The sequence below is a fragment of the Halyomorpha halys genome, unplaced genomic scaffold, assembly GCF_000696795.3.
Source record: "Halyomorpha halys isolate HHAL.00 unplaced genomic scaffold, Hhal_1.1 Scaffold270.1, whole genome shotgun sequence".
Taxonomy (NCBI): Eukaryota; Metazoa; Arthropoda; class Insecta; order Hemiptera; family Pentatomidae; genus Halyomorpha; species Halyomorpha halys.
In genome coordinates, this window is record NW_027105226.1 from 641224 (window position 1) to 656846 (window position 15623).

The 15623-nt window shown below is 30.9% G+C and overlaps 1 protein-coding gene across 10 annotated transcripts in view; it reads left to right on the top strand.

Annotated features, from left to right (window-relative positions):
• Nucleotides 1-15623, top strand: part of Dap160 (dynamin associated protein 160) — a 110260-nt gene that overhangs the window by 48256 nt on the left and 46381 nt on the right. For 8 of the 10 annotated variants that reach the window (XM_067049625.1, XM_067049643.1, XM_067049645.1 and 5 more), the window contains 11 exons: nt 1138-1263; nt 1811-1934; nt 2014-2096; nt 2960-3114; nt 5413-5611; nt 8751-8862; nt 8949-9151; nt 10830-10937; nt 12032-12088; nt 12313-12351; nt 14266-14409. In XM_067049625.1, coding sequence (XP_066905726.1) covers nt 1138-1263; nt 1811-1934; nt 2014-2096; nt 2960-3114; nt 5413-5611; nt 8751-8862; nt 8949-9151; nt 10830-10937; nt 12032-12088; nt 12313-12351; nt 14266-14409 — 1350 coding nt within the window. The remainder of the gene's footprint in view (nt 1-1137; nt 1264-1810; nt 1935-2013; nt 2097-2959; nt 3115-5412; nt 5612-8750; nt 8863-8948; nt 9152-10829; nt 10938-12031; nt 12089-12312; nt 12352-14265; nt 14410-15623) is intronic. The other 2 variants (XM_067049633.1, XM_067049640.1) reach the window with 2 other exon arrangements.

Sequence of the window (15623 nt, forward strand, 5' to 3'; positions counted from 1 at the left end):
TCTTAGAGCTACTTTTTCTTGCTACGTTAGTGGGTGCACTGTTTTCTTCCAAGCAGGCATGAAGGCTTTGTAACGCAGATGAGAGAAGGAGGTATCATCTTCGGCAAAAATATCAAGATCTGCGCTCTTCACTGCCTACTGGCATATTGAAACGACCTTTGGCCAAGCAGTTAAAAAACATGGTGGACAAACACCAACCATACTTCGTCTAAGAAACAGACGATCTAATGTCAGTTAATCCTAACGTTATTAGAATCAATAAACTATTTTTAGTGAAAATGTATCTGAAAGCTAGGACTATTGGGCCAAAGGTCTTTTCTTTATACCAGCTAGCATTTTACAAACTCATATAATATCACTAATAGTCCTCCCTATTATGAAAAAATATAAGTATTAGTGTTATTAACACGTTGTTTCTATACTTGTATTTTGAACTGATACTATTAGCTTTCATTATGAAACAGGGTCCTGATGTCCATATGGCTCTCATACTCCACCTCAATTCATTGTAAATCCAAAATATTGGAAGATAAGATTAAATATGAGGCAGCAACAAGCTCATACATAGTCATAGCTATTTGTGAGCTTTTGCTCACTGAGGAGGTAAAGATACCTACAGATAACCAGATACATCTGTTAGTCTTCACAATATAGACAGATAACCAACTCTCTCTCCTAATATCTCCATTTTTACCATAACTATAGAATTTTGGTTTTAGCCCATATTGTGATATATATTTAATTCTTCTGAGAGATTTCTCATTTTATATCTCTTAAGGAAAATTTACTGAATAAGAATTATCATTATACTTACGTTTTAGTTGATAGATTAAATCATTCTTATAAGGTAGTGAAAAGTAACTTTTTTGGTACTGTTAGACAAACTATAAGCTATTATTACTTAAAACGTTATAATATTACCAGGTATTTATGTTAGGTGGACTGGCTTACATAAGTTTAAAAACATTTATTTATTGCGAGTATAATGGTATATTGAGCTGCATTATAATTAGGATTCGCTATGGTCCCATAGTGAAAAGTAACTTTTTATTCTGTTAGGCCTACCATGTTCTTAGACTATAAGCTATTAATTATTGTATCGAACTTCATAATATGGCCTTTATTTATCATTTTTAGGCGACACAAAAAGAAATTGATGTTGAAAACAACAATTCACAGCTTGAAAAGTTAAAAGATGAATTGTCTGCTTTATTAAAGAATTGTGAAGATCTATATTCAGCATATGATGAAAAAAGAAATAATGTAAGCATCAGTTTGTAATATATTATTTTATTGAGTCTTTACTATATTATTCGATCAAAATTTTGTGAGGATCTTAAGTACAATTTTTATTGATTTGAGACAATGTGAAAAAAATTAATTATTAGTTTTTATAGTATATATAAATAATTGACTATATAATTTCAAATTATGAAGAAAATGGCCAGGATTTGTGGTCAAAAGGGAAACAAAAATAGTTGGCAACTATTTATTTTCCGATGTTTCAGCCCACTTTGTATAGCTTCTTCAGGGCTGTTCAAGTTGATAGCTTTAGAAGTCTGTAAAGCTATCAACTTGAACAGCCCTGATGAAGCTCTACAAAGTGGGGTGAACCGTCGGAAAAAAAATAGTTGCCAACTATTTTTGTTTCTTTTTTTACCACAACCATCTTCTTCATTATTAGTTTTTATAGTTTATAAATTGATCTTCCAATGGGGGCTTGCCAGATAAGATTAAAGAAATCATATTATTTAGTGAAATTATTTATATTAGTTACTTGATTTATAAACATATTTAATTTCCTCTTTAGTACCTGAAGCTAAAAGGCTTAAATAAGCCTTCGGTTATTAATAATGATGATGCCTGGGGTACTTCTGCCTGGGATAGCACTCCTTCCTCGGCAGCATGGCCTGACGAAACTCAAGAAACTCCAGGTAAGATCTCTATTTAGTTTGAGTTATTTAATTAAGTCATAACTTTTTTTAAGTTAATTTAATTTTGACATAATTTCAGGATATTCTAGGTACCGTGCTCTTTATGAGTTTGTTGCACGAAACAGTGATGAGCTCTCATTTCAACCAGGAGATACTATTTTGGTAAGATTTATGTCCATATTTATAAAAAAAATAAATAAATAAATAATAGAAACTAAATTTTGATTAAATAGATCTATTTTCTCTTTGTTAAATCATTTTAATGTAGGATGGGGTCATGTATATCTAATGATTACTGTTTAATTCGGATACTTCTTGCTTCTGGAATATTATGAGAATTAATGTATAGAGAGCTGTTTTTGGTAAAATAAGTGGTGTGGACTGTGATATTTAAGGCATAAATTAAATTAAACATTATAAATATAAATGAAGCCTCTGATTTTTGATAATACAGTAAAAAAGTGAATATAAAGGTTATATGCAAAACAGGTTACAATGTTGCTTAGTAGTGGTTTGTAGAAATTGGACTATTGACTACATGAAGTTTATGTTGATACAGAATACAATTTTAATTTGGAAGATGAACTGATAGATGGAACGGAAGTTCTCTGTGAAATGAATATTGGAAATGTTACTTGTTTTTCTCCTAGTTCTTCATCATCTTTTCACTCCCTATGCTAGGTTTTGGTGTTAATTTCTCACTCATTCTGTATTTTCTTTTAACACACAAAAAGAAAATTATCTGATTTTGAGCTCATCTCTTCTGTTGTCTGACTCATAGAAGAAACAACTTTTTTCTTAACCTATAAGAGGTTTCGGGTTAGCTAGCTTCTGGTTAAGTGGCTTGTTCATAGATGGTGGCTGATTCTTGCCTATGATATGATGGTTACCAGATAATAATGTTGAATTAAGTTTCTTCCCTAAACATTTACAATTAGTATATTAACCATACATTAAAAGTTTGCTTTGAAAATTATTTTTAAAAATGTTTTTTATAAATATATATATTTAACTATTTATTTCAGGTTCCGATTAACCAAAATGCTGAACCCGGGTGGATGTCTGGTGAATTGAGAGGTCAGACTGGTTGGTTTCCTGAAACTTATGTAGAGCCGTTATCTGGATTCAATGGATCTTCAGAAATTATTTCTACTTCTATAGCTCCCAAAACACCTTTAGAGTAAGTACTGATAGTCATTTCTACTACTATAGCTCTGAAAGCATCTTTAGAATAAATACTGTTAATTATTTCTACTTCTACAGCTCCCTAAACACCTTTAAAGTAAGTACTGTTAGTTATTACAGTAGAGTGTGGTAGTACTGTGGTAAGGCATGATGCTACTAACTCCAAGAACCCGGGTTCAAATCCAGCTGAACAGAAAATTGTTTTCTGTTATACTGTAGCCTTGAGTCAACCCTGTGGGTTCTGGAGCCTTCTTAGGGTCCACTCAGCCTTATAAATTGGGTAAAATCTTTCGGTCATGTGTGATTCTGACCAAATCATCTTGCATAACTGTTGGCCTAGTAACAGTACTTTTTTTTATAAAGTACTGAACCCTAGACCCTCCATGGATTGTAGCAGTATAGATTTTAATTTCTCAAAATTAAAAAAATGGCTGACAATTCTTTTGACCGCCAGAAGCTATATATTTTGTTTGGGTAGGTAATTTACCTAAAAATGTATTTGATCTTGTAAGAATGTGAGATAAGTGTCAGTGGACTAAAGCAACGACTGTTGGTGTTGTCGGTATTGAACCATTGGGTTAATTAAATCTTTTATTATTACTATTAAGCTTGTTCTAATGCAAGGCTAACTGGCTAACTCTAACTGGAGGGTGCACGAAAGTTACAGGTTGTGGGATGGAAATCCTATGCCCCTCATGTTGATGATATCTGAAACTTCAGTTATAACAAATCTGTTACTGAAAATATATGGTAGAATTGCTAGGTATTTGCATGACTTTTAATGATTCTTGAGCTTTAGTCGACTCGAAACATCTTTCAATGCAGTTTTTATGCCTTTTTTTTTCCTACGTTTAACTGGACTAAGATTTATCTTGTATATGACCTACTACTTGGCACCAACACAAAAATGTCTGTTTACCCAGACTTGAATGCATGAGGATTTAATCAATTCAGTGATTTAAGATCCAGACAGTCGTCTCCTTGAGATTATGTACAGTGGGCTGAAACACTGAAAATGTCGAAATTATATCATTCAGGTGTCGAACTTTACAGCCTTATAAATATTATTTTTTCAAATATTCAGAATTACCTTTTAGCCGCAGGTAAAAAACTTATCCAGAAAGAAATCCTTTCTCAATTTAGTTAAGAGGCTATGGGTTATCAATATATCATTGTAAAATAATTCAAAGTGTCATTCCTTTTACTATAAGTGGTCCAAGTAACAAAATATTTTCATCCAGTTTTTGTTGAACACTTAATCATTGTAAAGAGCTACTTCATTTCAGTGAGAGGTTTTATCTAACTCTAATGCAAATAATGACTTCGAAAAATGTTGTTTTAACTATCTATCTTATAGTTAGAACTGTTAGATATTTCTATTTCTATAGCTCCCAAAACAAAACACCTTTAGAGTAAGTTCTCTTAATTCCTCTTTTTAGTTTTAATTCTTTCTAAATTCTTGCAAATCAACAATATTAGATTTTGTAATAATATTAATGCTTTATATTTCTCCATGAATTCTAACAAATATCAGCCACTAACTATTACCTGTGTTTGGGGAATCAGTGACATCATTATGTATGATTATACTGTTGCACTAGCTCTGGCATGATAGTTGATAGTAATGTTAGTGAAACAACTTTCACATATATATGCCTTGACAGTGAATTATAGGACATTTTCAGGTATTGGGACAACATTTGCAGCAAGTCATGACTGCATTTACTGTCATGCCAGTACTGTCACCCTAGGTCTGGCAGGATAGTTGATAGTACAAGTAATATACTATCCATGATCGGATAGTACAATGTTAAGTGTACAATTATGTTAACAATCACGTTTAACAGACTTATGTACATATGTCAATATACCTTGACATTGAACTGCCTTAACACATCAACACAATAAAAAAAAATTCTCTTATATATTGTATTGTTTTGATTATATCCAAACTTGAAATCTGTTCTTGTGAAAGTTTTTAACCTCTTCAAAGTTATCAACAAAAAAGGGTGTTTTGTGGTAATTCAAAGAAATACGAAACATTTCTATAAATCATTGCTAGAATGAGTGGCTAATAATGAACATCACAATTACTAAACTATATCTATGTAATTAAACCAGAAATGACATCCGAATTTACCTTAATATAGGAACAAATTGTATTGATATTCAATATTCAATTTCTACTTTTTCTTATTTCATTGCTATTACTATCGATAACCTTTTCATGATCATAGGAAAATAATATTGTAATAATTTGGAATATAATCTTAAATTTATTTATTTTTTTTAGAGGAATTGTTGAAGTTGCAGAAAGTGATACAGGTTCAGTTATTGAGGAAGGGCCGTCACTGCCAACCGGACTTAATCCGATCTTAGGTTTAGGAAAAGCTGTAGATATGGTAGCAAGAGCTGCTTACACGTTTTCTGCTACTCAAGGATCCCAGCTTTCATTCCTCAAAGGGGATCTTATTAGTGTATCAGAAATACAGGTAACCCTCTCAGATAATTTTATTTGTATTTATATGTAAATGCATTTATAAGAACACTTTGTTTCAACAAAAAAATTTTTGTTTATTGAAATGTTGCTCCATTTTATATTCATGTCCATGTTACACATTCTTCCTAAACATATTTATTTAATTTGAAAAAAAAATGATAAATAATTGAGGTAAAAAAAAAAATGCTGCTGCATTGTGGAGGTGATTCTGTCATAAACACCACCGAGGATCAGCCTCTAAAAATATGGTGATTTAGTACAAAACCCACCGTCTGTCGTTGTAATGTTCCATGTATTCCACATTTTTCATTCTCTTTCTGTAATAACTGTTTGTTTAACCACTTGCGCTATAAAGACGTGGCACGCATGTCGAGATGTTTTTGTTCCACAACCACCAGCAACATGTATACCACATTGAAAGGCATTTGTCGCAGAAACAAAAATGATGTGTCCACCACGTCAGCTAACAGTTGGATCGTTCATTATTCAAGGTACAGTTCTGGAGTGCACAACATTGTATAGCATCATCAATATCTTGGAAATATTTCAGAATCGATAGGGTATGTTGTACAGATTTTTTTACATGAAAATTCTTGTAGTTTGCAATACATCTTATTATAATGCTGAAAAATTGAATAATAGATTTTTTTATTCAAGTCTAATCAACCCATGTTATAAAATGAATAATAAAAAGAATCTCATAATATTGCTTTAATAAGTACAAAGAGAAAGCGATTAGTTATTCTATTTGATTGCGATACAGATAGTGACTGCGAGGAAATTGTTTGTTCTGTTCAGAATCGGCATAGAATTATAGTATCTGATAGTGAAGAAAATAAAGCAATTAATTTTACATCTGATAAATGGACATGGGAAAATAAGGAAAATGACAGCAAAATTTGGCAGTACTATTTTGGGCATAATAAGCAAAATTTTGGGTTCCTGGAATGAACATAGAAATGGGAGAACGATTCACAACTTTGGAAATGCTTAACCAATGGTAATTTTTATCAAAAAACTTTTGGAATATCATTGTCACAGAAAGCTATTGTTACGCGAGTCAAACAATAGGAGATGTAACCCCAAAAATTAAAACAATCTGAAGAATATTGGAGGGATATAGATTGAATTCATGCTTATTTTACATTATACATCTTGAAGGCACAAGTAAAAAAGCTGAATGTCCAATCCTAGTCAAGAAGAAGTATTATCCAGACTCCCTTTTTCCAGAAAATGTGGAGATTTGTGCAACTCTCCCGTTTTTTACACTTTTAAAATAATGAAGTTGGAGATAAAGACGATCGTTCATGCATATTACGAGTTATAATCAATTATCTCAATTAAAAATTTATAAGGATTTATACTCCCGATGAATATGTGTCATTAGACGAATCTTTCATGAAATATACCGATGTCATATAAACAGTTCAATCCGTTAAAGAGGGTACGTTTTGGAGTAAAGTTTTATAAGTTATGCGAGTATAATCAGGGAATTGTATGAAATTTAAAATATACACAGGCCCAGGTAAAGTGAAAAATTCAATCACTAGTGCTTCCAAAAATGTTACCATGTTTATGTGCACACCAATAGCTAAGCTAGGTTTCTAAGCAATCAGAACAGACTTTTGTTTTACCAATAATACTTAATTAAATTAATATCTACTTTTATAAATGTATTTAGTTGTAAAACCAATACTATGATGGCAGATGGTTTTCTTTGTATTCTTTCTCAACAAACTAACACTTGCTGTAAACAATCTTTCAGCAAACAAACCTGACTGTTAACAAAGAATTTGTCCTCTAAAAGTTTTCACTCTTCACTAGCGATCCAAAACAGAGTCCCTTTTTCTTGTTGGGTGACTCTTCGATGTCTTCCTTTTCAAGATGTCCATCCTTGAGCTAGAAAAAAGATGATGAGGACCTCCTCATCTAGGAAACATCACTCTCCGCCCTTGCCTAAGGAAAGAATATTCCAAAAACCAAGTTTTCTTCCTTCCCCTTCTGTAAGTGTTAGTTCTCAAAATCGATTGTAGCACTACGGTATTGATTTTTTTCTTAAGATTTTATTTATGAATAATTTTTCTTTAATACTTATTCTTAACTTCTATTCTTTCTTAAATGTATTGTAATTTCAATTATGATGGGAAGTTTTTAAAATATTTGAATTTGCTCAACATGGCTGCGATTTAACGAACTTTTGGCAAGAGACACGTGCCACCATCTTCTTTTATTTTGAATAACGATCTTTCCACTCCATATTTGACTGAATAAATATACCAAAAAGATTCCAAACATTCCTGATGCCTACAGAGTATTAAAAAAAAGAAAAAAAAAGATTAGGTACTAATGGTTAGAAGATATAAGTTTTCTTAATTTTCCCAAAATTGTGATTGTCTGAGGAGTCAAGCTTTTTCCGGCAACTCATCATGTATGTTTCTGCTGTAGAACATTTATGAGATGAGTCAAAGTATCAAATTTTTCATTATAAAAAAGTTTCAACCCTAAATTCCTTTTTTTACACTTTTTTTTCTAAGTAATAATAAAATATTACACATTATTTTCCTTACTGGTTAGGGAGCAAAGTTCAATAAAAAAACCATTTGGTGTGTCCTTGCTTATATTGGTCCGATTAAGTAATATCTTTATAGGTAATCTAATTACCTTTTAAAGTAATATCTAGAATGTTATGGAAGGAAGATGTATAATTTTCTAGCTATTCCAAAAAGTAATAAAGTAAATGGATTTGCATGAGAGCCTGTAAAGATACTTTAAAACATGAGTAAAAAGTTCAGTACACCTTATCTTTGCTAATATTGGTTCGATATCAAATTTTTTGTTTTTGTAGGGAATTTAATTTACTTTCAAAAATCTGGTACTGAATTTGGTACAGGCGTCGGATGGCCGAAAAACCAAAATAAATAGTCAAAAAATTTCTTTCCATGTTCAAAAGAGAACCATTATGATGGCAGAATCACACAGACAAACCAGTGGCTGAAAGTGTGTTTTTTGTTTCTAAAAATGCACAGGTCCATTTAAAAATGTTCATTTTATAACATGACCTAATTAGAATACTCTCCTTATCTAGCTGGTATGGATAGTAAAAATGGTACTGATTGTGGATTCTATTTTAGGACCAATGGTGTTATGGACAAGTTAACCTCGCGGAAGGTTGGTTTCCTAAATCTTATGTTGTTTTCGAAGAGACTGCCCCTGTTGTATCAACAATTCCTCCAACAGTTCAAGGTTTGACCTTTAATATATAACATTTGTTTTTATCTTGGTATTTGAAACATTAGTTTATCTCATCTTTAATGCTTATAATTTTCCAGAAACGACTGGTGTTGGCGATTATTACATATCATTATATCCTTATCAATCCGACGAAGCTGGTGATTTGACTTTTGATCAGGGCGAGGTTATATTAGTGATTGGTAAAGATGGAGACTGGTGGACCGGTCAGATTGGAGATAGGTCTGGAATATTCCCTTCCAACTACGTTCAAACTTACGAAGTCTCTTCTCAGAATACACAGGTATGTTAGTAGAAGTTATAAATTAATTTATAATCAGGAAGATGGTCAGGGTTGCGGTCACAAGTGAAACGGAAATAGTTAACAACTATTTTCGTTTCACTTGTGACCGCAACCCTGACCATCTTCCTATATATCAATTTTTACGGTCAACTATATATACATATATATAATTTATAATCAATTTTAAGATCAGTATATGATAAAATAAAACCTATTCTAATTTTTTATTTTAGTTAATAAGAAAAATATGTCTATGAAAAGGTGCCCATTTCATCATTTTGTAACTAAATCATTCATACAGTAGAATATAAAGTAATTGATCTTGTGAGAAGTGGTCTGAGGTTTATGCCATCCAAGCTCGGTGAACCAGGTTTCCTATCAAAATTACTTTTTCCACAAACTATAGTTTCAGTGTCTTCAGAACTTTCCTCTCAACTTTGATACCAGATGCCTCAAAAAAATTCTTGAATAGTTGAATGGCCATCAAATATGATATCCACAGATTGATACAGCTTCTCTGAACCCTTTCACAATGTTCATAGACTATGGAACTCCCATATTAGTGCCATAATGTGAATGAAGATATTTTAGGTAACTGGAAGCTATTTTACCAAAGGAAATATTACTTAGCAAGTCCATCTTGTTTATAAGGCATTGAAGCTTGTTTACTCAACTTTGAACTAGTTTAAAGTAAATTTAAATGAGAAGGAGGTTATTGAAATAGATCAACCTCTTGCATTGAAGTGACAAAAGTTGTGAAATGATTTTTTCTTCACTTAACTTTGAAATGTAAACACACGATTCAAAAGTGATCCTTGGCCTGCTCAATCTGCAAGTTCCACCTGTGCATGTGCCACAATTATTCTCAGTTTCCTGAGATCTCACAGAACGCTATCTCTCCATTTACCATTTGGCCTTCCTCTAGGAACAGTTTTCTTATACTCTTCTTGACATCCTTTCCTCTTCCATTCTAAGAAAATGACTCAGCCACTTCAACCTCTGTGTCCTGGCAAAAGAGGGTGTACTCAAGTCATCATAGAATTCATATAATTCTTCAATGTGTCTTCTTTGCCATATACCAATTTCCTATGATTCATCTGAGGATATGCCTTACAAATTTATTCACTACTTGTGAATCGTTCTTGTTTAGAGTCCAAGCCTCAGAGCTATACATCACTTCAGGTTGAATCAGTGTTTTGTATAATTAGGTTATCTTTGTTTTACAAATAGTAATTTAATTATTTGGCAGCAATTTGGCAATAAAAAGGTAAATACGTGTGGTTTCTATCCAGAATCGTCCTTCTGATTTCTTCAGTTTCATTAAATTTATCATTGATGACTGAGCCAAGGTATTAGAAACTGTGCATCACCTCGAAATTATCATCTTATACAACGTAGATCTGCTGTCTGCGGACTTGTTTACTTCTCCTAAATATCAACAGTTTTTTTTTTCTTTATTTATTTTTAATCCTAATTTGCCTTTTTCTGTCTCTTGAGAGTCAAAGTCTTTTGAGGCTGACCTTAATACTAAGTGAGACCTTCCAATGAATTTGACAAATGACTTAATCATCATAAATTAACCACTATATCCAAAACATTTATAAACAATGAACTTAATTAATTAATTTTGGATTATAGGAAATATTTTTTAAATATTAATCATTATTTTGGTTTTCAGTTTAATTCTCAACCTGTCGAAGAGCCAAAGAAGGAACCTATTACCGTTGAGGAACCAGTAATTGAGAAGAAAGTGTCTCCTGTTACAGCTGAACCACCACCAGTTCAGGTAATTATCTAATAGAAATCTTCTTCTTTTGGCACAGCAGGCACATGAATTTGCCTTTGGCCTGCTCAACAACCACCAACCATCTTCCTCTTTCACTTGCATGGGTAACAGAAATCTTGAACTGCTAAAGATCCTGCTTTACTCCATCCCTAGGCCCTGTGGCCTACTACATGTACGCAAACCATCAAATGCGTCCTTGTATAACCTACTTGCTATTCTATCCTCATAACATGGCCTACCGATTTTAGTCTTTGTTAGCCGAAATATTTCGCTTTTCTTCCTTCTTCATAGGCCAATCTCACATATGGGTCCTAGGATTCTCCTCATAACCTCTCTTTCAAACCTGTCTAACAGGTTGATACTTTTATTGTTGAGGGTCCGTTTCTCCACCTTTCATGACTTACAGGTCTTATTAGAGTTTTATACCACATAAACTTGGTTGTTTGACCCACAAGGTAACTTTTAATGAACCTTGATATTGAAAAATAAGCTGTATTTCCTGCAGATATTCTCCTTCTCACCTTCTCTTCCTCTTTTAGTGAATCATTTGAAATAGACTCAAAATACTGAAAGCTTTTGATCATTTCATAAGCGTAATGCCCTATTTCATATTAATTCTGCCTCTGTCCCTGCTGTATTTTGTCTGTTACCAAAATCTCTGTTTTGCTATTGTTGATATGTAGCCCTTTCTTCTTATTTTAAATCAAGTTCTTCTAAGAACATTGTTATGCTCTGTAGAAATTAACTTAAAAATCTCTCTACAGTTAAGGTTTTTATGCATAAAAATACTAAGAGCATTCCTGATAGAGCATTTTAATAAACTAAAAAGTTATTCCACCCAAAATCTTTTTTTATTTCACTATATATGTGAAAAGTCTGGAAGTAGTAAATAATAACTTTTTCTTCTTAGGATTTACATACTGGAGTTTAACCTTTTTGCTATGAATGTGCACTATCAATAATATCTTCTATTGTCCAAGATTATCGCAGATAATAATATTTGTTAATAAATAAGTTATAAGAGAAAAAAAAATGAATCGTAGCTTATTAAATGAAAATAAAGATTAATAAATATCTTCTGTTTTCTTTTTCAGAATGTTAATGAAGGCAGCAAAGTAGTTACACCGGATTTCTCCACACTTTCGTCTCAGGTTATTGTTACATATCCATTAATTTGTACTCATATTAGGTGATACTGTGGCTAATATTTTAAATGTTTAGATATAGTTTTAACACAAGTAACTGCTAAATTCCATTTGCACACATTATATTTGTTATTTTGTTGTTTATTTTTGTTTTTACCGTGTTCTTTTTTTCTTATTAAAACCCTAAACGTTATGCTCTTCTTTGTCCGTTTGTCTCTCGACAAATTTAGGTGGAGTCCGGAAGTGGTGGAGAAGAAAGTGAGACAAAGGTAATTTTGATTAGTTGGGAATTATTTTGAATGAATAATGCTGTTTTTTATTTATTTACTTTTTTTTAGTAATGGTTAAAGCTTATGGTTATTTATTTACCTAAGCATGAGGGGTCTAAAATAAATTTCCTTTCACTTCTTTTGTTATGTATTTTTAAATCAATATTTATGCATGGCTTTCCAATTTATGGTGTATAAAATATCTATTTTCTGGCGTATAATATATATATATATATATTTAACCTGGCCTTTTTACTTTTTCTATGAAATTTTGTTTTAATGAAACTATTTTATTTTGGTTCATAAAGACTTGAAAAATATTTTATTAGATCAAATGATGGATAAACTTTTATTGCTTTTATATAATACAACATAGGCTTTGTATTATAAATTTGTGTATTAAAATAACTATTTTATTTCTTAAATAAGTATCGAGAAAGTTCTGAATAAGTTTTTAAAAAGAGAAAGAAAGACTTAATGTAGGGTTTTCGTGCTAAAAGTTTAGTTGGCTCAAATCCCACCTGATAGGGTTGATATTTATTTTATGATAGAGATCCCCTAGACAAATATTTATGTTACTATTTATAGCTAAAATAGACTAGTATAGTAACATATATGATAAATCCTACTAGGAGATGATGGTTGGGGGTGCGGTCAAAATGAAACACAAGTAAGTTGTAAGTTGGTGTAGCTTATTTGAATTTTGACCACACCCCCAACCATCATCTCCTAGTATGTCATCCACGGTCAACTATCTCTCATAATTAATATATGATAAATCTGCTCTTCTTGTTTTAAATTGAAGTATGTGTGGGTGTTAACACCAATGAACAACATTATATATATAATTTATTTTTTTGTCTTGATTTTATAAAAAAATATATTTTAGTTTAAAGTTTAGTTCTATGAGAAAAAAACATTTCAATTCATGTGGTTCGCTTAAATTTTTTTTTTTATAACCTTTTAGTTATAAATTTTTATTTTAAAATTATGGCTCGTACTAGCATGTGGTAGATGGTGGATATTAATTTTTGATTACTTTAATTATTGTTTTTAATTTTGCATGTTTGGCTTTGTGTTTATATGTCCATATGTATATATTTTATGTAATTCTGTAATTCCACCTTTAAACTGATAGTTTAATACAAATTAGGAAAAGAAGTAATTTAACTGACTGATTTTGCTTGTTGAAGGCTATTTATTTCAGTTTTACCACCTTTTATGACCACTTATCTTAATTCTTTTGTCATCCCTAACCCATCCCATTTCCTCCTTCTGTATATATTAGGTGTATTTTCTTTTACAATAGTAATGTAGCTATAGCAATTTTTTATAAATCTATTATAATTTTATCCGAAGAATTTCAATGTTTTCATTATAAAAATAAAATCTAACCAGGTTTTTTAGTATTAAATTTTATGTATGGTGTTTGTAATTTTGGTTCTGAGATTTTTAACTTCTATTATTATATGAAGATTTTGCTGTATGAAATTCGTGGGATTGATTCTCTGGGTAATCATATGGCGTATTGCTTAAACTATGTGTGATTAATTTCTCGAAAGCTTAACAATAAATTCAACCGTCTTAAGTTAGATACTAGATACTTGGATGTCATATTGTGAATTTGTTTTATCTGGATTGAGATTGCTGTATCAACAAATTCTGTATAATATTTTTTAACAGCAGATAAGTTTACCATTGTGATGTTGGGATTAGCCTGATCATGATTGGTGCGTAAACCAGTATCAACCTGTAGTACTATGATCCCTGTTTTTTTATTTAAATAGTTTTAAAAAAATACTCAATCTAATAAATTTATAGAGTGGAAAACATTTTATGACATCGAATTTCTTATAGTTTGAACATTGTATAAAATATGAATGAATGCGTTGAAATAATCAATTAACATTATAGGGTGGTAAAAGCAGAAAGCCTCTAATCGCCACTGTGATAGTACCATATCAAGCAACAAGTAAAGAACAACTAAGCTTGCAAAGGGGCCAGTTAATAATGATTAGGAAGAAGACAACTACAGGATGGTGGGAAGGAGAGCTTCAGGTAATCTTTAATCAAAGTGAAAAAATCTTCCAATTGATTCACATTGCTAAGAAAATATTAAATATTCAGGGTGATTCAATTTTGGAGTAGCTTAGCCATATTTCAGGTACCCACTGAAATTTTGGTACCTTTGAAGTGAAAGGATGAATTTTTGTTTTTTTACTTTATAACTCTGCAGAGATATCACTTTTATTTTCAGTTCATAATATTGCTTTTATAAAGTTGAAGATAAGATGAACTAACAATAATTTTATTTTTGATTTGAAAGAATCTAAGCTTGCAAACCATATTTTGAACATTAAAAAAATTATATATATATATGTATATATAGTTGACCGTAAAGATTTAGATATATGTAGATGGTCAGGGTTGCGGTCAAAGGTTGCGGTCAAAAAAAGGACAAATAGTTTAAAACTATTTTAATGCCCAAAGTTTCGCCTTGGGGCTTCAGGGCTTCATCAGGGCTAAAAATACAATAAAATACAATAAGGTAATTTAAGCTAGGATAAATATTATGTAAAAATAAAGTGATAAGAAATTACATATAAATAAAAGGAAGGAAGACATAAAATAGTATCAGTATAAAATAAACTTGAATAAACAATGATAAGAATAAAAAATAAGTAACAATGGCAAGAGTAAAAATTTTTTAAAAATTCGTAAAATATACAGTTAAAAAAGTACAGGAGATGTACATAAAACAAAAACAATACGAAAAAAAAAAAAAAGTAGAGATTAAATAAACGTCTTGAAAGAATAAATATAAATAAAAATAATAATAATGATATTAAATGAGCAATTATTATTCAAGCATTATTATTAGCAATCATTATTATGTGTTTTTATATATATAAAATTAGTTTCATTGCTTTTATACAATGTAGCCTTATTGTTGTCATCCAGTCTTGTACAAGTGAGAAAAGGAATAGAATACTCTATTGACTATAATAAGTCTATGGTAGATAAATTAATTTCCAAAACATGAAAAGACTCCTTTCAATTAGAGATTTATGCTGCAGTTTCAAACAATTAGAAAAATATTAATACCTTTTTATTCATTAAAGATGTTGAACTGATGAACTTTCAAGTGGTTTCGATTCTATTATCTAAATAGTAATTGTGAAATCACTGCTGAAAATAATCCATCTTTATATTGTATATTTATTTGATTTTGATATCTGACATCTTGTTTCTCATGAAACTTCATTTTAAAG